The sequence below is a fragment of the Microcaecilia unicolor genome, chromosome 1 (genome assembly GCF_901765095.1).
Source record: "Microcaecilia unicolor chromosome 1, aMicUni1.1, whole genome shotgun sequence".
Lineage (NCBI taxonomy): Eukaryota > Metazoa > Chordata > Amphibia > Gymnophiona > Siphonopidae > Microcaecilia > Microcaecilia unicolor.
In genome coordinates, this window is record NC_044031.1 from 255,683,437 (window position 1) to 255,710,003 (window position 26,567).

The 26,567-nt window shown below is 40.6% G+C and overlaps 1 protein-coding gene across 3 annotated transcripts in view; it reads right to left on the bottom strand.

The window, feature by feature from the left end:
• Positions 1-3,290: 3,290 nt before the first annotated feature.
• Positions 3,291-26,567, bottom strand: part of NEK10 (NIMA related kinase 10) — a 487,142-nt gene continuing 463,865 nt past the window's right edge. For all 3 annotated transcript variants that reach the window (XM_030205786.1, XM_030205778.1, XM_030205768.1), the window contains 5 exons: positions 23,166-23,276; positions 18,460-18,568; positions 14,911-14,963; positions 14,322-14,377; positions 3,291-4,442 (listed from right to left, as the gene is read on the bottom strand). In XM_030205786.1, coding sequence (XP_030061646.1) covers positions 4,397-4,442; positions 14,322-14,377; positions 14,911-14,963; positions 18,460-18,568; positions 23,166-23,276 — 375 coding nt within the window. In that variant the 3' untranslated portion in view covers positions 3,291-4,396. The remainder of the gene's footprint in view (positions 4,443-14,321; positions 14,378-14,910; positions 14,964-18,459; positions 18,569-23,165; positions 23,277-26,567) is intronic.

Consider the following 26,567-nt stretch of genomic DNA (forward strand, 5'->3'; position numbering starts at 1 on the left):
TTTAGCGTGCAACTGAAAAGGTGGTGTGGTCATGTGCAGGTAAATAAATAACCTACAAATAAATAAGTAACCTACAAAACAATCCATACAGCTTATCAAGGCACTAAGGGGGTCTTTTACTAAAGCTTAGCTCAAGTTATCTGCAGCAGGGCCCACAGGAATAAAATGGGCCCTGCTGCAGATAACTCGAGCTAAGCTTTAGTAAAAGACCCCCTAAAACATGAAACTCCTTATCTAAAACCATCAAATGCACTGATGATTATTTGTCATTCCGAAGTCTATTGAAAACTTAGGGTTTTTTTTCACTCAAGTTTAGCTTGAGTTATCTGCAGCAGGGCCCATTTTATTCCTAAGGGCCCTGCTGCAGATAACTCAAGCTAAGCTTTAGTAAGAGACCCCCATACTTCTTCAGTCTAGCCTTTAAGGACATAAGTACTCTTCTCAAATAAACTCATGGCATTAATTTTTACCCAATCCCATCTCCCACTATTTCTATCTATCTTAGTTAATCTTAGCCCTTTACCTTCTTTCTTCCATATTTCAAATATCTATCTTAAATCACTAAGAGGTCCTTTTACAAAGCCGTGGGAAAACGTGGCCTGTGGTAGTGTGGGCACATCTTTTTGGTGTATGCTGGTCCACTTTTTACCGCAGCTGGGAAAAAGGCTATTTTTAATGGGTGTGTGCAAAAATTACAACTAGCGCACACCTATTTATGGCCTGAGAACTTACTGCCAGCCACTGACCTAGCAGTAAGGGCTCACGTGCTACCCGTGCAGTAACCATGCAGCGCAAACATGGCCGCACTGCCGATTACAGCCGGGAATGCCCCCTCAGTAGAAACTAGAAAAATATTTTCTATCGCAGGATTCAGCACACGCCAAATTTGTAATTACCGCTGGAAGCATGACTAGCGGTAGTGCCAATTTGGCACACACTACCTGCGTATTAGCCCTCCTGCAGCTTTGTGAAAGGACCCCTAAGTATTTAAATGACATCTGTTCCTAACTCTGGTTTTACTGGCCTAACATCATACTATGTATTTTACTTTCTGTTAATATATTTGAACATGCTCATGCTTTTCTAATTGTTATGTAAGCCACATTGGACCTAAGTTCCATTTGGGCTAATGCGGGAAATAAATGCCATAAATAAATAAATAAAGATGCACACAGCATTATAGAATTTGGGGGATCCGCACCTATCTTGGAATAAATTCTTGTGCCCACAGTTGGGCGCCTATCCTGACACTAGATGCTATTCTATAAATGGCATGTAACTTGGAGCACTGTTTAGAGAATAGCACTCGACACAGTTTTTTTTTTTTTGTGCCCAAATTTGGGTGTCATTTATTGAATGTAGTCCTATGTGCAAACATTTGCATTAACCTCTGAACAGGAGTAAATGCCCATAGCTTTATTTTAGCTGTGATTTCTGCACTTTTCTGGGGCCAGTTTACAAAGACATCTAGGTTCCTATGTTTCTTTATCAAATAGCCATGAATTAGGCATCTGCTTGGCCTCCTCAGCTGGGTGATCTATTATAAGATTACCCGCCACATGTGTTTACTGCTATGCATATGACTGGATTTCATCAGACTGAAGTACAGCAGGAGAAAATCAGAAACAAAAATACAATAAATCATTCCTTACTATAAATCAGTCCTTGAGGGCTGCAAACAGGCCAGGTTTCAGTATATCCTTAATCAATATGAATGAGATAGATCTGCATGCATATTATCTCCACTGTATGCAAATCTATCTTATGCATATCTGTTACTTACCAGACACCCAAGTCTGGATTTATACCTCAAGTGGGAAGAGAGAAGTCAAAGTGTGGAGGAGTGGCCTAGTGGTTAGGGTGGTGGACTCTGGTCCTGGGGAACTGAGTTCAATTCCCACTTCAGGCACAGGCAGCTCCTTGTGACTCTGGGCAAGTCACTTAACCCTCCATTGCCCCATGTAAGCCGCATTGAGCCTGCCATGAGTGGGAAAGCGTGGGGTACAAATGTAACAAAAAATAAATAAAGTGAAGGAGAGGTGTCTTGAGGAGTGTAACTGGAAGATAAATGGAATAACAGATAAGACACATATACAAGTGATTTTTGAAGGAAGTGGAAATTAAAATAAGTTGGAAAAGTTGAGACTCGAATTGAATGCTCATTTCAACACACGAGAACTGAGGAAATATGGCGATCGTCAATAGCCAATTGCAATTGTAATAACAAAAGATAAATGGAACTGCAATACCTTTGTCATTGATGGAATTTAAGGACCATTATACTTATAAGGAAGTATAAAACTGCAATGATTTTGTCATGAGTTGATATGTTATACTATTACTTGACACTGTTGATGATGGTGTAATTGGTGCCAATAGGGTCCTTGAGGCAGATAATACAGAGCATTAAGTGAGACAACCGAGTACAACGTAGTTGGTAGGAAAGAGTGCATGTATTGGATGAATGAGATGAGGTTAGGATATTAGAATTTTAAAGAATATCTATATGGTATAAATTATATGTATTTTGATGTATATGTCTAATAAAGCAGTTTGATACAATATATATTGACAAAAGTGATTACTTAAGTAAGTAGTTAATAATTTGTAATCAGATTGGAATTTGGGAACTCAGTAAAGGTTTTTATGCATAATGTTAGGGATATCCTGAAAACCTGGCCTGGTGGCCCTGCTGTAAATAAATCTATTTCGTATTAATTTTCTCTGTCTAGTTCCTTTGCGTATAGTGACCTGAGATTTTCATAATGAGTCTGTTTATATTAAATGGTTATAACACACATTGTTTTGACAGAAAAAGGCATCAGACTTCATTACATTTCTTTTTAAATCAAGTCCACTGCCTCTCAGCAGATTTCTATAATTAAAAAGGAGGCCAGCATCAGGAAGGGAGCTTGCTCTCGTGTGTCAGGTTAAGCCACATTACATCAAGCTAGTCACTTTGAGCTGCGGCCTTGTACTTCATTAGGAACATTAGAAAAGACGCAAGGGAAGTTGTAATCAGAATTGCCAACAAACTTGAGAATATCATCCATTACAACATTTTCCCAAGGTCACCACCAAGTTTTAACACTTTTGAATACACACATACAACAAATGGATATGACCTGCTCATGACACATTAGCATTCTGAGATGGAGTGTCTTTGCTAACACAGAGGTGCATCTTCTAAGAAGGAAATTCTACACAGTGGGGTAGCAGCAATCCATTATCTTCATTTATTTACTTCAAGGTAAATAAAGGTAACACATATTTAACTATTTTCCATTCAAATCAGCAATTAAAAACCATATTTTTGATTCTAGATCTGTACAGGCTTGAAATGTATATTGTATTTACACTAGAAGATATTATAAATATTAAGTGGCCTATTTACTATGGTACGCTAAGGTTTTGCATCTAATGTGTTAACTGTAAAGTTAAGGTACATTAGGAGCAAAATCTCTATGATAACCATTGAGGCAAAGTTCACTACTGCACATTAACATCATAGCAGATAATGCAGAACACAATTAGGTATACCAATTGCAGTTAATGCACAGTAATGACCTGTGTATTAATTGCAAGGCGCATTCCCTGCCCATTTCATGCCACACAATGGTGATTCCTGCTTCAGCAATTTAATACAGCTATTGATGTATGCTAATAGTTAATGCACTGCATTAACTGCTAACTCGGTTCCATGCTGAGAGTGCTTATTAATTCCCACATTAAACAGTTAGTGCAATTTAGTTAACAGGCCCTTAATGTTTTCTGTAGGGCTATGTAGTTACATCAGAGATGGGTTAATGTCTAAATCGCAATTTCTTGATACACTCCTGTTCTGGATCACAATTTTGAAATCTGGATATTACAATGTAAAAATCAACCAAGCTTAAAAAAAAAAAGCCCTTGTAACATGGTCCTAAATATTTTTTTTTCTTGGACTGATTTCTACATTGTGATATTCAGAACATGTCCGCCTTGGGACCTGCCCCTTCACTTTGAAATCATCATAGTAAACAAAGCAATACCATATTCTTTGTCTATTTTCTAATCTCTTTCTTTTTGTTCTGTATAGGAGCGCTACCCCCAACAGCTCAACTTCGGGTCAAAAATGTACAATTATAAAATATAAATTCAGTGCAGAGATATATACACTTTTGAAAATGTCCTTGTAGGCCTCCACTCTCTGCTCCCGTCTACTTGAATTATATGTATCTGTGCTGAGAGCTTATAGAATCCTTATTGTATCATAACATTCTGGAAACTACTATTCCTTTTTGGATTTTAAACACTGTTCCCTTTGATTATCCCATAAACATTGGTTGAAGCATAGGCAGTCTGATCATGAGATCTTTGAAAGCAAGCATTCTTCTCTTTGAAACAGAGGCTATTATCATTTGGTTGGATAGTTCTTAATTCCCCAGGGATAGGAATGGTACCTAGAAGAATAAGATAATATAGTTAATATTTTATTTATTTATTTATTTATTTATTTATTAGGATTTATTTACTGCCTTTTTGAAGGAATTTACTCAAGGCGGTATACAGTATGAATAGATCAAACATGTGCAATAGGCAATTACAGCAGTAAAAATATTCAAAACAATACAAAGTATGGCATAGAGGGGCATAATCGAACGGCGCCGGCCAAATAGCTGGCTGGCCATCTTCAGGGCCGGCGCCGCAAGGGGGCGGAGCCAACCATATTTTCGAAATACGGTTGGGGCCAGCTAAATCAATTGCCGGGTGTAGAGGAGATACCCGACTTCATTTTTCAGCCATAATGGAAACCGGGCCCGGCCATCTCAAACCTGGCAAAATGCAAGGCATTTGGTCGTGGGAGGAGCCAGCATTTGTAGTGCACCGGCCCCCCTGACATGCCAGGACACCAACCAGGCACTCTAGGGGGCACTTCTAAAAATTAAAAATAAAAATAGCTCCCAGGTACATAGCTCCCTTACCTTGTGTGCTGAGCCCCCAAATCCCCCCCAAAACCCACTACCCACAACTTTACAACACTACCATAGCCCTAAGGGGTGAAGGGGGCACCTACATGTGGGTACAGTGGGTTTGGGGGGGGTTGGAGGGCTCCCATTTACCACCACAAGTGTAACAGGTAGGGGGATGGGCCTGGATCCACCTGCCTGAAGTGCACAGCACCTACTAAAAACTGCTCCAGGGACTTGCATACTGCTGTCAGGGAGCTGGGTATGACATTTGAGGCTGGCAAAAAAGTTTTTTTTTTTTTTTTTTGGGCGGGAGGGGGTTGGTGACCACTGGGGGAGTAAGGAGAGGTGATCCCTGATTCCCTCCAGTGGTCATTTGGTCAGTTGGGGCTCCTTTGTGAAGCTTGGTCATGAAAAAAAAGGGACCAAGTAAAGCCAGCAAAATGCTCATCAAGCCTATTTTTTTTTCCATTATCGGGTGAAGCCGGCCATCTCGTGAGCACACCCCTGTCCCGCCCCCGTCCTGCCCTCATCCTGCCTTCACTACCCTACCGACACGCCCCCTTGAAGTTTTGCCAGCTCCGTGACGGAAAGCAGTTGGCGCCGGCCAAAATCAGCTTTCGATTATACCGATTTGGCCGGGTTCAGGAGATCGCCAGCCATCTCCTGATTTGTGTCGGAAGATGGCCAGGGATCTCTTTCGAAAATGAGCTGGATAGTATACTACTTACAATGTCAACACAATACATAATAGAACATTTTAATTGATAGTGAAGGGTAAAGCAAAGATGTAACATATAGATAGGTAAGAGAGTACGAAGAGTTAGAAAGTAAGGTGACTGATTTCAAAAAAGTTGCACATGAGGTAATACTACTTAAAAATGAATTCACAAAGTGACACATCAAATACATAAAAGTCAAACACTATCTCAGCTTGGAAGGAGATACACTGAGAAATAATCAGACAACAATGCAAGGTTTCATAAAGTACTAACAAGAATTAATGAGCTGTGACCAAGTTTGCATCAGTTGATCAGGTAGAACGTACAGGTTGTCTGTCATCCACACCAATGATTTTATTATATTTCACAGATGGAAAGATTGTTACCAGTTTCAAATATTCATTAACATGCTATAGTATGGTGAAATTCGTCTTTTCCACAAGCTTTTTAAAAAAAAAATGGTGACTACTTCATTCCCTGGGTATAATAATGCACATCGGGGTTCTTTTACAACGCTGCAGTAAAAAGTGGCCTGTGGTACTGTGGGCATGTCTTTTAGGCATGCACTGAGCCTTTTATTTTTACCATAGCTGGGAAAAAGGCTATTTCGTAGTGGACCAGGAAATGGACCTGCGCTAATATTAAAACTAGCGCACGCCTATTTACGTCCTGAGACCCTATCATCACCCATTGACCTAATGGTAAGGACTCATGTGCTAACCACATGGTAACCATGTAGCACACACCATCATGGGTGAGCTGCCCGCCGGGAACACCCCATGGTAGAAATAGAAATTTATTTTCTACCGTGGGATTCAGCGCATGCCAAAATCAGAATTACTACTGAGCACACACGCTACCCCATCGGTAGTGCCTATTGTGCGCATGCTACCTGTACGTTAGCCCTCCCGCGCCTTTGTGTGGTTAAGTAAGCAGAGATGAAGCCTGATTTTGCATACAAGTCAGAAAGTTCACAGTTTCCCAGGTATTTTACCTAAGGCTCTGATGAATGTGAAGCCCTATGTAAAACAAGTATAAGGACACCTGAAATACATGTTTATTTGCAGGAACATCCAGCGGCAACAGCCATATTAAGCAAGAGATGTGTTGAAAAAAAGAGCAGCATCCTGCAGGGTTTTACCCATGTATATGCCAGTAAATAAGTGCCCATCTTGTAATATATATGTGATTTGCTGGCACTTACAGGTGTCTAACTTCACATACAAGAGGAGCCAATTACGTAGTCCTATGATATAACTAATTGTTTTGGGGTTTTGAATTGGTGTTAGACACCACTGAGGAAGCCACAATTGCCCCTTCAGTCACTTTGAAACCCTAGGTCCAATTGATGCGTCACTGCAGGTGTAAATGCTAACGGGAAACAAAAAAAAAAAATGTATATTTCCCATTGCAAAATGACAATACATACATATATTTTGGACTGGCCAAATTGCGCACAAAATTTACCAACTTCACAATGATGCATCCTGTGGTTTCTACCTATGTATATAGTAACTTTGCAAAACTGGCAAGCCTAAAATGGCTTTCTATATCTCTATCATATTTAGAGCTTCTGATCCCAGATGTTTATCATTTGGAATTTTAGGGGCTCATTTTTGAGGCAATTAGGTGTTTTTTCTAGGGTCAGAAAAATAGTAGTTGTGTATTTGGGCTGAAAAACATTTTGTAGCCTTTTAGGTAGATTCCAGGTGGATTCCATCCAATGATTCAAAACAGAATTTTCAAGCCCCAGCCGCTTCTCCCAACCCCAGCATCCCTCTCCATTTTTCAAGTCTCAGCAGCATAATCAGACTCCACTTTCTCCAGCCCCAATTTTCCAGCATCAGCCCCATTTCTTCAAGCCCCAGCAACAGCATAAGCCCACGCTCTTCTGCAAGCAAAATCATTAGCATTCTCCAAACATCACCCTCCCCCTCCCCAAACCCTAGCCTCAGAATGCGCCTTTCCTTGTCCCAGATCCTACTCCTTCCTCCTAATTTGCTCACAACTGTGGGAGCTTGTGCCTTTGCTCCCATGGCTCTCTGCTACTACTCCAGCATTCTTGGCAGCTTTAAAATGGAAGAACTGGTACTTCCTGATTCTTGTGAGTGCACAAGAATGTTCTCTCATATTAAACACTTCCATGAGGGCCAGAGGAAGCAGTATTAAGTATCAGGAGCAAAAATACAAGCTCCCACCTCTGCAAGAGACAACCGGCCCACTTTCATGACATCATCCAGCTGCAATAGCAGCTCCTAGATGACATCATCTAAAAGGGAGGGGGATTTTCAGGGGGTTTAGTTATAATCAGAACTCCCCCAATTTCTCCACTGAGGGAATTTATCAGAGTTTTCCAGCTTTAACCAAAAATTGAAAGTCCAAATCATATCTTAATCTTCTTTATATATTATAAACTTAAGTAGTGCAACCAAATATTCAGGGATGATAACGATATACTCTGAATTTCTAGTTCTGCCCACTTAACATTTTAAATCAAGTCATTATCTCATCAAAATTTTAGATGCCTCATCTAATTTTATACATATCAATCTGGCCCTGGACTTCTGATTAATAGAATTACAGAAACTAGAACTTTAAAGTTAATAGATAAAATGAACATATAGAAGCCTTTGGAATATTTCTTGATGAAAAATTATTTCTCATTGTCTAGTACACCTACTTTCAAACACCATCAGCAGGATGCAATGAACCCAATTTTAGAAAGGCCGTAGAGACGGACATGGAGGCATCCAGGTCAGGACATGCAGAATTCCTTTGTAAAATATGTGCAAGGACACACAGGAATGTGTGTCCATGTCTCTCCACGTCTTGCAGGAACAGCAATTTAAAAATAAAATGCACATAGGGGAAAATGTGCAGCACTGATACACATGTATATGGAAGAATCTTTATAAATTTGCTGCTCCTGACATCATCAATCCCCTTCGCTCCTTGACAACCCTGAGCATGAAGACTCACTCCCCAACTCTTTTCCTGACATTCATCTGCATTCTCCCTAAGCCACTCAGATTCCTCTCCCCCAATATCTATCTCCCATACTAATTACCCCCTCCCTATCATCCATCGGCCACTCCGACACCCCCCAATCCCATTCCCCAATCTTAGTGGGATCCTTGGTAGTCTTAGGTGGTTGGCTATTAAGGTGTATTACAGCCATAATCCCCTGGATTCTATGTAGCGCACCTAGAGATCTGCACCAAAATCGGCATGGATTTTATAACATGTGCAACTCAATTGCCTTAATAAGCAAATGAGCGCTGACAACACACTTAACAAGCAATAATGAGCACTAATTGGCACTGATTAGAATTTAGCCGCACAACATGCTAAGCGTATTCTGTAACGATGTGTGCCAAACTTCTAATGTGCACAGGCAAAAAGGGATGTGCTTATTGGCATTTTGTGGACATTCCAAAATGTATGCACCTACTTATAGAATATGGCCCAGTGTGCCTAAATCTACGTGCCAGGATTTATACCACATTTTTGTTGGTGTAAATGGATGCGCATATATTTAGGCGATGATTATAGAATATGCTTAGTCGGCACTGATTTCAGTGCTGATTTTTTAGATGCTATATATAGAATGTCTCCCAATGTGTTTTATTTGCCTCTTAATGCATGTAAAATGGCAATAATGTGTGTTATCTAATATAATAATTTGTACCTCCAACATTCTCTGGCTGGTTGGCTGGGTTCATAACATCCTGACATCAGCAAGCCTCCAGCGTTCCCTTCCCTCTCACTGTCCCACCCTCACGTAAAGATGAAATGACATCAGAGGGTGGGACAATGACAGGGAAGGGAATGCTGGATTTGATGAACCCAACTGAAGGCAACAATGGAACGCTGGACATGGAGGGGAGGACAGAATCGAGGGGAGGAGAGGGCAGGGCAGAGGAGAATCGACATGGATGGGATGGGAGGAGAGGAGAGAATAGCGGGACATGGGAGGGCAGGGCAGAGGAGAATTGCTGGACGGACATCGAGCAGAGGACAGAATTGATGGACATTGAGGGGAGGAGAGGGCAGGGCAGAGGAGAATCGACATGGATGGGAGGAGAGGAGAGAATCGCGGGACATGGATGGGAGGGCAGGGTAGAGGAGAATCACTGGATGGACATGGAGGGGAGGGGAGGAGAGGGCAGGGCAGAGGAGAATCGACATGGATGAGAGGAGAGGAGAGAATCGCGGGACACGGATGGGAGGGCAGAGTAGAGGAGAATCGCTGGACATGGAGGGGATGGGAGGAGAGGAGAGAATCATGGGACATGGAGGAGAGGACAGGGTAGAGGACAATCGCTGGACATGGAGGGGAGGCCAGAATCATGGGACACGGAGGGGACAGCAGGGCAGAGGAGAATCACTGCACATGGAGGGGAGGTCAGAATCGCAGGACATGGAGGGGTTGGGAGGGAAGAATTGCTGGACATGGAGGGGAGGGCAGGGGAGAGAAGAAAAATTGCTTAGATGAGAGCCTTCCTAGGGCCCATTTCATTTTTGATGAAACAGGCTTGGTTCTACTAGTATTATCATAATGCATGCCAATTTGTCACTGTGGTATACATGATGAAAAGATGCAAAGCATGTAAATGCATGCATAATACCTCATTACTAGGTGAATGAAATAAAACAGTTTGCAGTGAACACCGCAAGCTAAAAGCTGCCATTATTTATCATTATTGGGAGCATCAGGCCTTTTCTTAAGATTAGTTTCCCCCTCCTACCCTTGATACCACACAGCAGACATATCCCCCTACCTGAAGCCCTCCCTCACCCAAGCAGGCACATAATACCCCTAAAAGCCCATACATGACATATCCCCCATTGCCTCCCTGATATCTTTCTTTTGAAAGGCCTCCACTTCACCAAAGCCTCTTGGGCCAACCCTTTCAAATCCTGAGGTCTAGTAGGTATAGAGCACGAGCAATCCCCATTTGCTCCTGCCCCTGCTGGTGCCATGTTCAAATTAGCATTGGTGACCCCTAGCAGTATCATGGTGCTACCTTTAGGGGTCAAGGTGCTGTATAAGGGCAAAACAAGACCCTTATATGGCAGCTTGACCTCTAGCTCTAGTACCACAAGACTGCTGCTAGGGTCACCAGTGCTATTTTGAACCTGGCAGCGAGAGAAATAGAGTAGCCAACACAACACTTCCAAGGAAAACAGGAGAACGATGTAGGTGTTTAGGATGTAACAGAAAAATCATATGCTAACCAACACTGAAGAATTCATTTATCCAAGATGTATGTACAAAACAAAATTGTTTTCAGATCTTTTTTTAAAGTTATTAATACCAGACTCTAATTTTAGATTAATTGGCAGAGCGGACAACAGATTAGCTGCTTGGTAAGAAAATAAGGATGTAAATTTTTTCTTTAATATAACACCTCTAGCACTTGGACTAATAAACCATCAAAATATTGCATATGCTGTGTGTGTGTGTGGGGGGGGGGGGGGGGGGGGGGGGGTAATAGCACCATGGCAGTGGGAAAGAAGGCTGGAGAGAGCTCTGGATAAATCTCAAGGGCAGCACACATATGAGGAGAGGGATGTCATCAGCTGCTGCATCACAAAGCCAAGCCCCAGTGACTGATATCTGTGATCTATATTATGCATATGAGCCAGGTGTTGAGGATGGCCTAATGAAAGGGGTCAAAGAGAAAGCTGTAAGACCACAGCAGAGGAGAGGTGTCTAAGAAATACTTACTATTGCTCTCAATATGGTGAGATGTGTCCAGCTGGCTCACACCCCTCAAGAACTCCTTAGCAAGGATTTCCTGCACTTGCCTCTCCTGGGTTTCCATAGCCAAATAGGAGTCTGACACTGTCCTTCTTCTTTGCAGTACACCTCATTTCTCTCCATCCAGATTATCGGTTTAAACTGAAAGAAGCGAAGAGGGAAATACGGCTAGCGAAAGCGTGAGCGGAAGAAAAAAATGGCTAAAGATGTAAAGAGAGATGACAAGACTTTTTTCAGATATATTGGAGAAAGGAGAAGAGATAAGAATGGAATTGCGAGACTGAAAGATAATGAGAATGGCTATGTAGAGAGTGATGAAGATAAAGCAAACGTGCTAAACAATTATTTCTCTTCGGTGGTCATGGAGGAAAATCCTGGAGAAGGACGCGCGGTTGGCTGCCGAGGGAACATCTAGGAATGGAGTGGATGCTGCGCTGTTTACAGAAGAAAGAGCTTATAAACAGCTGGAGAATCTGAAGGTGAACAAAGCTATGGGGCCGGATGGGATACATCCCAGGATACTGGAGGCCGTATCTTGCTAAAGATGTAAAAAGACTGGAAGCGGTGAGTTACATTCAGGTACACTGGGTATTTCCCTGTTGGGCTCAAAACCTAATTTTGTACCTGAGACAATGAGGATTAAGTGACTTGCCCAAGATTACAATGAGCAGCAGTAGGATGTTAACCAGGCACCTCTGGAAGTCAAGACTAGTGCTCTAACCACTAGGCTATCTTAAACTTTTAAATTCAGTTAGACCTGCTTTTTGGCCAGTCAAATATAAATGCATAAATTACATAGAAAGTAACTGAATTTCATTGTATAACACTAAATGCTCCCCTGATATGTCCCAGCCCCTCCGCTCCCAAAACATGTAAGTTTGGATACATAGGGGGTCATTTTATAAAGTTATTTTAGTACATATGTGGCAATATCTGTGTGTAAAATAGCTTTGACACAATTAGGTCAGGCGTAAAAGTGTACCTGTTGACAGGAGTGCACATACTTGTACTGCAGGCATAAAGTACAAGATTTGAATATACAATACTGTATGCTAATCTAGTTACGTACTCTGTGTGCTAACATTTACACTTGCTCTTGAGGATGCATCATATCTGTGTCTTTACTGTGGGCTGATGGATTTGTGCTAGCATGTAACAGATATGCCGCTTGATATTTAAACCCATTTAACCAGCCAGGAACAGCTTCTGCCTGATTAAATGGCACTTAACTGGCTATCTGGCAGTATTCAGTGGGAGATAGCTGGTTATCTCCTGCTGAATATTGCCGGTTAGTGCTTAGCGGATAACCGGTTATGTTGCATGATATAACCAGCTATCCACTAATATTCAGTGCAACACCAGCTAAGAATGGCGGCCAAATCGGGCCACCAAAATAGTAGGCCTATCTATGGCCAGTTTCAACTTAACCAGCTAGCGCTGAATATCGGCTTGGCTGGTTAAGTTGGAACTGGAACCAGCCAAAAAACACCTGGATATTCACTGCCAGTTACTGATCTGCGCGTGCCCAAACCACGCACCTACACTAGCGCAGTCCATTTTTCAGCGGACCTTAGTAGAAGGACCCCTGGCCCAGCATTGAATATACAAGCTCAGCACCGACCGCAGGAGTCAGCCCGGCTAATTCTCACAGTCTGAATATTGGTCCCATGGTACCTATGTGGCTTTATAAAATAGGGCCAAAATAGGTGCCTTATTTCTGGCGAAACCTAGACACTGTGTTATAAAATACCCCTCTATCTTTGCTTTGATGTAATTAACACATGGTAACTGTTAGGAAATGACAAGCTTAGGGACTTTTTTTACTAAGCTGCATTAAGTGCTAATGCATGCCTAACTCAGCTTAAAATGGGGTACCACAGGATGTGCTGAGACATCCTGTGGTAAGTGCCAATTTAGCACGGACTAAAAAAAGTTTTATTTTTGGGGGGAGGGGACATATCAGGGGATATTCCTGTGCTAATCAGTTATCACATCTACATTACGGCACACTAACTGATTAGCACAAAATTGCCAAATGAGCTCTTACTGCTTACAAAATGGATGGCGGTAAATGCTCAAGTGCTAAATTTTTTTAATGGCCACATACTAATGGTGACATTTTTTAAAAGGAAATATCTATGTATAGTATTATCCTTTGATGCCAGATTTAAGAATCTCCCTATTTTGTTTTGATATTTGACATTATCACATGGCCATTAATACAAAAAATTGAATATTGGCCATTTGATGGCTGCAGCAAAAATGGTCTTAGTGCACATGGGTGCACTAAAACCACTTTTTGCTGCACCTTAGTAAAAGGGTCCCAAAGGTTTTGTGTGCCATGCTTGGGATAATTCAAACAAATCCTCTGCCAAAAGCTTCTTCTTGAATATTGACCTGGTGAATATTTTGTTTTATTCCTTTTCAAAAATACATCAAAAGAATTTTGAATTAAGATAAAGAGCCAATTAAAGAAATGTGTTAACAAAACAAATAAACCCAGAAGGGAAAAATTGAACTTGGTGGAATTTTAACTACTTGGGATGTGTCAAACTTAAAAATGGAACTTTGTGAAGAAAAACACATGAAAGCTTCAAATGTCAGCGGTTTTGTGCATTTCAGAGCATTTTTGCATGATTTTTCATGACTTTCACAGATTACTACATCTGGCCCATTGCATGCATAATCTCTCCCCCACTAAAAGAGGAGCTCTACAACTATGACTCCGCAAAGTATAATCATCAAACTCACATTTCTTTCAGGCTACACCTGTGTACTATAAAAAGTATATGCTTCATAAAGATTAGAGAAAAAAAGAGATTGTACAGAAGAGGATCATGTTAACAATATGTCTGTTTACAGAGATTTTTTAAAATTCTGGTTTACCTCTTAGAAGTCGAATTGTAATAACCACTTTCTTCTAGAACCTCTTCAATCATGGTCTACAATAAATGAAAAGTATATTAAGTGGTATCTTTTTTTAAAGATAGTAATTTACAAATTTTCAAGCCAATATTCAGCGGGACTTATTCATGTAGGAGAGATTCCTACCTTGCTCAGTTCCACTGACCGGGTCATACTCAGATTTTCAGCAGTACTTACCAGGATAGCACCACTGAAAATCCAGGCAGACCACCTCAGAACCCTCTGGGCAGTTCCAGGGTCAGGCGCTAGGTAGAGCCAGGAGATATCTGGTTAGTGGTAATATTCAGACCACTAACTGGGTAACTGCCCAGATAGTTACAATGGTGTAAAGGATGTCCTAACTTTATCGGGTTCCCTATCCGGATGTCATTGGTACCCAGATAGATCATGCCTCCCAAGTTATACCCAGATCTTCAACACTGGCCCGGTATCCAGGTACTGGTGTTGAACTGGGTATAAAAAAAACCATGATGGTTGGTGTTCAAACAAACACTGACCATTGTGGGTTGAATTTTGACTGAATTCTTTTCATAGAAAATGCAAAACTCACCTGCATCTGTTCATATGTCAATCCTTCTTCAAACTCAAAATTGCTAGGGATGCCTGTGAATGTAAAAATTATATATAATAGTTTGCCCATAGAATGTAAATATGAGCTTTATCAGTTTTTATCATAAATATTGTGCCAAATCAACTGTTTAAATTATGTAATTTCCATATTTCAATTTGCTTTATTAGGGACATCATTTAGGGTCTAAACATAACTTAAAATACTAGGAATCATTCTTGACAAACATCTAACACTGGATAATCAAATATCAGCAGTAACATCAAAATGCTTCAGAACACTAAGGAAACTGAGGAGAATAAGAGACTATTTCCCTAGACAATCTTTCTGGATATTGGTCCAATCAACGATACTATCGCAACTAGACTACTGCAATGCAGCATTCGTAGGATGCAAGGAAGACACAATAAAAGCATTGCATACAGTCCAAAACATGGCAGCAAGACTGATTTTCAATAAATCAAAACATGAAAGAGCAACTCCTCTGCTTGAAACACTACATTGGTGACCAGTGAAACATGCTTAACATGATTAAACTATCCTCAAGAAATACCAGTCCAGAAACAGAAACTACCTCCTCCTACATCTACCCAACTGCAAAAACATTATCTACAAAACTATCTACTTAGCAGGATTTAGCTACCTGGGTTCCAAATGGTGGAACTCGATACCAAAAACCATAAGAAGCATCACAAATCTCCTCCAATTCAGAAAAGAAATGAAAAAAAATTCTACATCTAATCACAAAGATATATTGTCGCCTTCCTTTCAAATCTACCTCTTCAAAAACTGTAGAGGTCTTTTACTAAAGTTTAGGTTGAGTTATCTGCAACAGGGCCCATTTTATTCCTATGGGCCCTGCTGCAGATAACTGGAGCTCAGCTTTAGTAAAAGACCCCCTATATGAATAAATCAGTGGCGTAGCCACAGGTGGGCCTGGGTGGGCTAGGGCCCACACACTTAGGGCTCAGGCCCACCCAACAGTAGCACATGTTTAGTGGTAGCTGGTGGGGATCCCAAGCTTCACCAGCTGAAGTTTCCCCTTGATGGTAACGAAAATGCTACTCCATGATACTGACAACCGCGCATGCTCAATTTTCAGCACATGCCTGCTGCAGACTGCAAAGGTGGAGAGAAGCATTTTCCCACCAGCTGAGATCTTTTTTTGGAGGGGAGGTGCACACTTGGTGCCTACCCACTTCTTGCCTAGGCCCACCCAAAATGTGCTGTCTGGCTACGCCCCTGGAATAAATACCACCAAAACTCTACAATTGAACACAAAAGTTGTCACTACCTTTTCCTCTTCAAACCTATCTCTTCAAAACCTCTATGAATAACTCCACAAACTACAGATGCTCTTTCTACATTGCACAACACTATTGTAACTCCAACAAAATGTAAATTGTAAGCCACTTTGAACCAAAACTTGTAGTGGGATAGTGGGATATAAGAATGTATAAATAAATAAATATATGCATACATTTGTAAGACAATTTTATGAAGGCAATGTAGGCAGAAGTACATATAGATTAGTTTATAATTTATAGTTTCTTGAACACACTAGGTTCCAGGGCAGAACAGAGCAGTTTATATAACTACAATCATAAAAACATAAAGAAAAGATTGCCAGAATCTGACAGGACAGATACACACTCATACTAAGCATTGCAAAAGGGGAGAAAGTGGATTACTTGCCATCCACACCCTTTTATTGTCAAGATACATAATGACTGCCTCGTGATCAATAGCCTTTCACCTATCTAAAGGACTGGGCAGTGAACTCTTTTTCCATGCAAAGAAACAACTTCAAAATCAAGATCAGTACATTAAAATGCCTGTTTACTAAGACATGTTAGCTGTTTAATATGGGAATTTGCACATGTATTCCTGTGTTAAACAAATAGCACAGAAAAGGTCATTTTGGGTATAAAATGGCACCCAGCAGTTACTATGGAAGTCATTTACCATGTATTAACTTTTTTTCTGCAACGTTATTCAAAGGGCATAAGCATAGCAGGAGTATAAACATATTCATCCAGTTCTAATCTGCATAATCACATAATCCGCTTAACACATAGGATTACAGAACTGCTCTCTCCAAATTCCAGAATCCATCCTATTATGCCCCAATGCATTAACTGCACAGCAGCCTTCAAATGAACACTGTAAACACCCTAAACAGATAAAGCAAGGAGGAGAGGGGAGGGGGTTAGGGGGACTCCATGTTAAGAGGGGATCAGGTCCAGAGGAAGGGAGGAATTAGAGGGCCTCTGGAAGTTTTTATGTGGGTCCTAGTTGAATATCAGCCAGAACCCGCATAAGCTCCGGCAGCCAATGCTGGAACATTTAGCCCTGGACATCCAGTGCCAGTACTCGCTCATGGCCTGGAGTGGAATATCCAGGGCTATATTAGCCAGCCACGGTCAGCATTTAAAAAAAAATCTCTGACTGCCACCAGCTGAATATTATATACCCCTAGTGTTTAGGAAAAAGTTGAAGGCTGTTTTGTTACCCAAGGATTACAACATGTAGAAGGGGTTGATGGGCTGATGTGAAGTTCATGGAATTTTGGAAATGTTTAAGGGTGGAAGTTTTCAACATGGGCTACCATTAAGACATATTATTTTACTATTAATCCCAGTTATTAGTAACTAGGTCTTAATACATAAAATGGGATCTGTGCTACAATAGTTTAGGCTCGGAGTTAGCCGGGCTGCCTCTCACGGTCAGCGCTGAGCCTGGATAGTCAGTGCCAGGCTGTTTCTGGTGACCGGCATTCACTATCTGGTTTATTTTTGGCCAGTTTAAATATAACCAGCCAAGCCAATATTCAGCACTGGCCAGTTCAATTTAAACCGGCCAAAGATATACCTGCTATTTCAGTTGCCTAATTTGGCCATCAAACTTAGCAGCGATGCGCTGAATATTAGTGGATAGCCAGTTATATTGTGTGATATAACTAGTGATTCGTTAAGCACTAACTGGCAATATTTATTTATTGCATTTGTATCCTGCATTTTCCTACCTTATGGCAGGTTCAATGTGGTTTACATATTGCTAAAAAGGCGGTCATCTCCCAATGAATATTGCTGGATAGCTCGTTAAGTGCCGTTTAACTGGCCAGGAGCCGTTAAATATCAGGTGGCATGAGTTAGTGGTAAAATAACACATCTTAACAGTAGTCCACATTGATAAGTACACCCCAAATTGATATTTTTAGTTTCAGTGCCTTCAGTTTAAAAAGATTTATGTGATTTTCTTGGACATTTTAATAAAATTAATTAAACCTGTATCATTGTTCATAAAGAAAATGTTTATTTATTTATTGATTCTTTCATACATTTCTATTTCGCCTTTATCCAAGGCAGATTACAAAGAATAAAATTATTCATAATAAAATAGACAAATAACATACAAGAAAATCCAATGAATACATCCCATACATACTATTCAAATTTACTTCCTTTCTTAACATTCTCCATTGGAAAACTGTAAGTCAGTGGTTGGGCTTTTTTTTTTTGTTGATCCTACCTGTTCTATCATCTGGGACTAGTGTGCTTCCTCCCAAGGAATGAAGCAAGAAATTAAAGTCTGCTGTAAAAAACTTGGACTCTATAAGTTCAGGGGATCCCTGTAAGAGCTGCATAAAAACACAAAATATGACATTGAAAAAATTGAAAACAGTTTCAAAGATGGCACAGCTTCAATATCTGAGAATGCAACTTAATTAAGACAGTAAATAAACACTACCTAACTGAAGACTGAACATGGAATCAGTGTCAGATTCTTCAACTTATTACTTAGCTTTACTGTTTCCCCAGATGGTTTTTATTCATATTTTTGTTTTTACAGATTCACACATTTTAGAAATGAAAGATGTGCACCCTTTATTAGATCTATGTCCTGAAAATATGCTGCCAAGAATCAATGTTTTGCCATCTACTGCTACATTCACATGTCACATATGTCACAACAACAGATACCTAGAGGAGTTTCTGAGAAATATCTTAGCAGTAACATCCTCATTTATTCAGATTCATATTGGTCAATTTAGTTTCATCAAAGAATTGGAAGGAACCTGGAACATCCTGAAGGTCCATTGAATTGACTTGTCAAACCTCTCTAAAAGAATTCAAAATCATTTTAGAAAACAGAATATGTTTGAAGACCCTTTTTTTTCATTCTTCAAAACAATTGAAACCAAACCAGGTGATATTCAGCCTTTGGTGGCCAGTGTTTTTATAGGGAACCAGAGCCACAGGTGCCAACAAGGGTCTTTATTAATAAGAACTGACCCAACACGGCTTTGTTTCGGCAATGGTGCCTGCGTCGGGGGTCTTTTGTTATTTCAAGAAATAAGTGTATATTGTTCTAACAATTGCACGGTTAACCAAACAGCAAGCAATAATGTTTTGCAGCGGAAAATAGCATGATAGTCAGCAAACCGCAGCTTCCAGAAGTCATGGGCAGATTTCTGCCTGGATATTCAGGCTTGGTCCCCATCCAGGAATAGGCACTGAATATTCGGGCACTATGGCTCCCAGAAGTCCCACATATTGGTAATATTTAGCACTCCTGTCTTTGTGGGTTCTACAGATATTTTACTGCTACTTCATGTCAGAAATAAGTAAATCAAGTATGTCAGGTCCTTGACCTCCTGTTTTTCCTCAGGTAAACAAGTGGGGAAGTACCATGGACGTTGTAGATAGATGATATAACCTGTCCAGACTCAATTCTCTACTAACTTATTTTAGCAAGCAACCCCAAAGACATGTTAGCTCTTTTTTCTCTGCTTTCCTAGCTAGCAAAGCAATGGTGTGAACAGCCTTCAGAACTGTTTCTCCTCTCCTCTTTATAAGCTTCCTAGAATGCTTTTGAAGGCCATTTTAGATTTGTGAGACATGAATTTTACTGCAGCCTGAGAATAAATTAAACAAAAAAACAGGATGGTTATGCATGGGTAGCACTTTGGGGTTTCTCCTCAAACCCCTCAAACCCTTCCCTGTTCTATTTTATTCCAACATTGAAGAAACCCCAGGTTGGCCGTGGTAATGATTGGGGTACTAGAGCACTCCACTGACTGAGCCAGTATAGGGAATTAGTTGGGCAAGAGGAGGAGATGGCCAGATTGGAAGGCAGGGAAGTACCTACCTCAGTAGGGGATAATGCTGCAGTGAGAAGTTGTTTAGGAGCGAGGAGCTCGTGAGTTTTAATTTCCAGGATATGATCTGGTAGCTGTTGGAAGAATAATGAGAGACAGGATCCTGTAAGGAAATCCCATATTTCCTTGTGATCTTGGACAAGTCACTTAACCCTCTATTGCCTCAGGTATAAACTTAGATTGTGAGCCCTCCTGGGACAGAGAAATATCCAGAGTACCTGAATGTAACTCACCTTGAGCTACTATTGAAAAAAGGTGTGAGCAAAATCTAAATAAATAAATAAATAAATGGTATCCAGATAGCTATCTGGCCTGCTCAGGATTGCTCTTTATGCAGTCTTTCTTGCTTGGACAGTTATCTGGGCACTGGCACTGAATACTGTTACTGTCAGATATCATGGGGAACTGCCCCAACCCCATCCTCATATTGCTCTAGCACTAACCAGATAGTGTCATGGTGGTGTGTGCTGATACTTAGATGCACTATCCAGTTAAGTGCCACACAATATCAGAGGCAGAGCCATTCAGTGGAATTTAACTGGGTCAGAGCCTTCCCACCTGGCTAAATCCTGCTAAAGATTGACCTGAAATTTTTCTGATTCTACTTTGAATTTCTTTTAAATTTTCCCATACATCTAATGGTATAAACCTGGATACAAATATTCAAAAGGACCAATATTAACATAATAACATAATAAATGACAGCAGATAAAAGACCTGTATAATCCATCCAATCTGCTCAACAAGGCAGTCAGAGTTGTACCCACCACTCCATGCGGGGTTACATTCTCTATGCCCTGTTTAACTGTGAAGGTCATTACGTTTAGCTTTGATTCCATCTTTCTATGTAGGGATCCCCTTTGTTTATCCCATATGTCTTTGAAATCCTTCACTGTTTTTTGCCCCTACCAGCTCCAACAGGAGGGTATTCCAGGCACTCACCACCCTCTCTGTGAAAACGTATTTCCTGATGTTACTCCTAAGTCTACCACCCTGCAATCTCAACTCATGTCTTCTAGTTCTATTGCTTCCCTGTTAGCACACACGTGTACTTAAGCACATGTATTTTATGAATTATGCACATAAATCATGATTCTGCCCACACTCCGCACAAACACTTCCCCTGACTGTAAAGTCACTTAGCCTAATTGTAATACATATACTTTTAAGCTTGAAGTAATTTTATAAACTTACCCCCACATTGCTTCTGAAAATTTATGGGTAAAGCATGTATGCAAATAGTAGTCATTAAGGGGGCAGTTCCATAACATTCATAGCATAGGTGCTAACATTTATGCATGTGCATTCCAATACTTCACCTCCGTGCTATTTTGTAAATATGCACATATCTTGGATAGCAAGAATTTGCAAGGGAGCATGTACAGGGCAGTGGCGTTCCTATGTCAGCTGTCACCCGGGGCAGATTGCTGATGTGCACCCTCCTCCCGGTACACTACCTCTACCCTTCCTGACACATCACCTCCTGAGGGTGCAGGGAGCAGTCACGTGGCTGTCGGCTCTGCCAGTTCCCTGCCCCAGGACAGAAAGTAACATCAGAGGAAGCAGGGAACTGGCGGAGTCGATAGCCATGTGACTGCTCCCTGCACCCCCTGTTTTAGCATGCACCCAGGGCAGACTGCCCCCAATGACCCACCCTTGGTATGTCACTGATTCAGGGGGAGTCATGGCCAGGACTCCTACTTACACATGTAACTTATAGAATAAGTTTATTTATTTATTTTAAAAGTTTATACCCTGCCTACCACTAGGCAGTTCAAAATGTAAAACATACATAAAATATCAATTTGTGTGTGCATTCTAATTGAATAATGAGCTAATTAACACCAATAATTGGCTTTTTCACAAGCAATTTTTGGTACTAATTAGCTTTAACATGTACATGCGTAAATTTAGGCACGGGATCTGCACCTAAATTTTACACATGAATTAGAAAAGGGGGAGCAGAAATGGGAGGGTCATGGGAGGATCAGGGGTATGACTTTTAGTTATGTGTGTAATTATAGAATAAGGGGGCTCTACACCTAAATATAGGAGCGGGCATTTGCAAATGGCAGCCCTTAAATCTAGGCACGATCCCTGGGCTTAAGAGCTATTCTCTAAACTGTGCTTAACTTTAGGTGCAGTTTATAGAATATTGTTGTGCCGTGCTTTTTTTTTGGTGTTAATATTTTAGGTGCATTTACAGAATCCCCCCCCCCCCCCCCCCCCCCCACACACACACTTATGTGCAGACATAAGCTCATATGCGCTTATATGCCATTATTCTAATCATTTATACATTTAATCAATGTGTAAATGTTAGAGGCCATTATATGGAATTAGCTCCATAATGGCTAAATTACAGACAATAACCACTCATTTTGTAGGCAGTAAGGGCTCACAGACAGGAGTGGCCTAGTGGTTAAAGCACTGGTTATAACATCCAGCGGTGGCCAGTTCAAATCCCACTGCTGCTCCTTGTGATCTTCGGCAAACTTAACCCTCCATTGCCTCAGGTTCAAATTTAGGGCCATGCTAGATACATCCATAGGAATATATAGGTGTCTCTAGTATCAGCCCACACTAATTTTTAGCTTGCGCTAAAATCGTTAGCATTCCTACAGTGCAGCTTATTAAACAGGGCCCTCAGACTGTGAGCCCTCCAGGGACAGGGAAATACCCAATGTACCTGAATGTAACTCACCTTGAGCTACTACTGAAAAAGGTGTGACCAAAATCTAAATAAATAAATGAATTCTTTGTTAACCAGTTCAAGAGCGCTAATGTGGATGCACTAACAAGTTAGAACAGGAACGCCTATTCTCTGCCATCCCAAAAAATTATAAATGTTTTTTGGCGCCCACACTTGACAGTGGAGTTACTGCAGGATGCCTGAACACGTCTCATGGTACATTATTTTAAGCTGTTAGGCACAGGTTAGCACCTACCACTGTTTAGCACACGGACCCCTTAATGACTTATGCATTTTAATTTTTCACAAAGACACAAACACTACATGGAATTAGTTGCTTTAAAACCTTAACGTATTTTCTTTATTTGCAGTATAAAAATGTACCTTTTTCATTTCTGATTTCAGGTTGCAAGGATTACTCTGTATACTGAACAGCGACTTCTTGTATCTTTCAATAACTCTTCTTTTTAAATTGTCATGCAAAGCAGGAGGGAGCTGTGTAGAGGAAAATAATTGTTATCCTACCAGCACAAAAAGTATATTTCTCTTTTCCCTTCTGCTGTCATACATTCCGTGTATTAATGCATGTTTATTCAAGATCCCTGTATATTTATGGATAGATGGATGTAAAATTTCCAGTCTTCAAGAAATGCATACCTGAAGGATGCTATTGTCATGGTAAACTATATCAATGTTCAAGCAAATCACTCAGGGGTCCTTTTAGGAAGCTGCGACAAAAGGGGGCCTGCGCTGGCATCAGATTGTGTTTTTGATGTGCACCAAGGCCCCCTTTTACTACAGCAGGTAAAAGGCAGATCTCTGTTTTATTTCAAGAAATGGCTGTGCAGCAAGTGAAGCACTTGCCGCACAAGTAATATACCATGACATTGCAAGTAGTATACCATGCCATGCTTTGTATTGTTAGTTGAATATTTTTACTGCTGTAATTGCCTATTGCTCATGTTGAATCTATTCTTACTGTATACTGCCTTGAGTGAATTCCTTCAAAAAGGCAGTAAATAAATACAAATAAATAAATAAATAAGTTCTTATGAACTAAATTGCAAAAAAAAATTGTTGAAAGATCCAGGGGCTCTGCAGAGGCAGTAGCCTAATGGTTAGCGCAGTGGCCTAAGAACCAGAGGAACTAGGCTCAGTTCCCACTGCAGCTGCCTGTGACTCTGGGCAAGTCACTTAACCCTCCATTGCTCCAGGTACAAAATAAGTACCTGTATATAATATGTAAATCACCTTGATTGTAACCACAGAAAGGTGGTATGTCAAATCCCATCTTCTTTCCTTTTACCTTTCAAACAGAAAAAGGAATTTGGAAACTCCAGACCTCACTGGAAAACTAAAAAATGGCAAAACAAAAAATGAATATAATCAATGTAAAAAACAAAAAATAAAATAAAATACAAAAAAAGTACAAGAGCTCCTTCTCTGGATGGGGAGGTGGATAGTTGCCTTTTGCCAAAGGTCTTGAGACCTTTGATTTTCTTAATTACAAAACAGTCCTACTGTTTCTAAATAAACCAATCATAGAGAGAATGTTACAGACTGAAAGATTTAAGAGCATTATATCAAATTTAAAAAATAACATTTTAACCTAATCAGAAAACACTGTTTTTCAATATATTCTTGTCAGTGCTATACAGAGGTACACTAAGGGGCCATAAGTACATAAGTATTGTCATACTGGGAAAGACCAAAGGTCCATCAAGCCCAGCATCCTGTTTCCGACAGTGGCCAATCCAGGTCACAAATACCTGGCAAGATCTCAAAAAAGTAAAAAACATTTTATACTGTTTATCCCAGAAACGGTGGATTTTCCCCAAGTCCATTTAATAATGATATATGGACTTTTCCTTTAGGAAGCTGGCCAAACCTTTTTTAAACTCCGCTAAGCTAACCGCCTTTACCACATTCTCTGGCAACAAATTCCAGAGTTTAATTACACGCTGAGTGAAGAAAATGTTTCTCCGATTCGTTTTAAATTTACTACATTGTAGCTTCATCGCATGCCCCCTAGTCCTAGTATTTTCGGAAACTGTAAACAGACGCTTCACATCTACCCGTTCAACTCCACTCATTATTTTATAGACCTCTATCATATCTCCCCTCAGCTGCCTTTTCTCCAAGCTGAAGAGCCCTAGACACTTCAGACTTTCCTCAAAGGGAAGTCAACCCATCCCCTTTATCATTTTCGTCGCCCTTCTCTATACCTTTTTTTAATTCCACTATATCTTTTTTTAAGATACAGTGATCAGAATTGAACACAATATTCGAAGTGCGGTTGCACCATGGACCGATACAAAGGCATTATAACATCCTCACTTTTATTTTCCATTCCTTTTCTAATAATACCTAACATTCTAGTTGCTTTCTTAGCTGCCACAGCACACTGAGCAGAGGATTTCAACATATCATCAACAATGCCACTGAGATCCCTTTCTTGGTCGGTGACTCCTAACATGGAACCTTGCATTACATAGCTATAGTTCGGGTTCTTCTTTCCCGCATGCATCACTTTGCATTTGCTCACATTAAACGTCATCTGCCGATGGCGGCCCGTGCTTGAGGCATTGCGGATCGTTTGCTGCTCTCTTTCGTTTTCCTGGAGAGAAATTTCGCCTAATGCCGCATACAAAGAGAAAGGGGGTGGTTAAGGGCTTACCGCAGCCAGCCCTTGTTCCTACCCCCACTCAGCAAACCCTCCTGCGATATCTCTCAAGCACCCCAGCTGAAACCGGTGAAAGGGATCCTATGATTGGAGCGACCGGAGGAGCGGCGTTTCCACGAGGGACTGAAACATCTTTATCTCCACCGGAACTTAATCCGCCGCTTTGCCCTGCACTCCTCCGGGTTGGCGATGAGGACTCAACGGAATCGGAAGGCGGTGACCGGAGGGCCTCAGACGGCGGCACCAAGCCCCAGGAATCAGTGGAGACGAACTTGGAGCTCGCTGCTCCCCAAGCGGTAACTTTACACACTATCTGGGCAGCCATTCAAAATCTAACTAAAGCAGTTAACAAAACATCCCAAGATACTGCTACAATGGTGAATAAAATAGACTCTTTAACTCAAGCGCTCGAGAATGTCAAACAAGAATCTTTGGTTCAAAATTCACAGACGCAAACGGAAATTAAATCTCTTAAAAAGGTTACAGAAACACTGATAGTAGATAAAATTAAAATGGCATCAAAATTGGAACAGATAGAGAATTATAACAGACGTTTAAATTTGAGGGTACTAAATTTTCCAATAGCTATTGGGATCTCACCATTGGATTTCTTTAAAAAATACTTGAATGAAGTATTGGCTTATCCTCAATCGGTAATACCACCGATTAATAAAATTTATTACCTCCCTGAAACCAAGCAATCCAAGGTGAACCAAATAGAAAATAACCAAATTTCAGAGCTGAATCTTCAGGATATTTCGGCATTATTGGAGGACTCCTTATCAGAAGTTTCTACTCGAAGGACACTTTTGATATCTTTTGTTTTTGAGCAAGATTTAAACGCACTGATGAAACTTTATTTTAAAAATTCTCAAAAGCTATTTTGTGGACAAAAGATATGGATTTTCCCTGACGTGACAAGAACTACACAAGATCGTAGAAAAATTTTTCTTGCATATAGAGAAGAGGTTAAATCTATGGGAGCAAATTTTCTGTTGGCATACCCCTGTAAATGCAGCATAAAATACTTGGGAAATAAATATATGTTTTATGAACCAGATCAGCTTAAAGCGTTTATAGAAAGTAAAAAACTGTCTAGATAG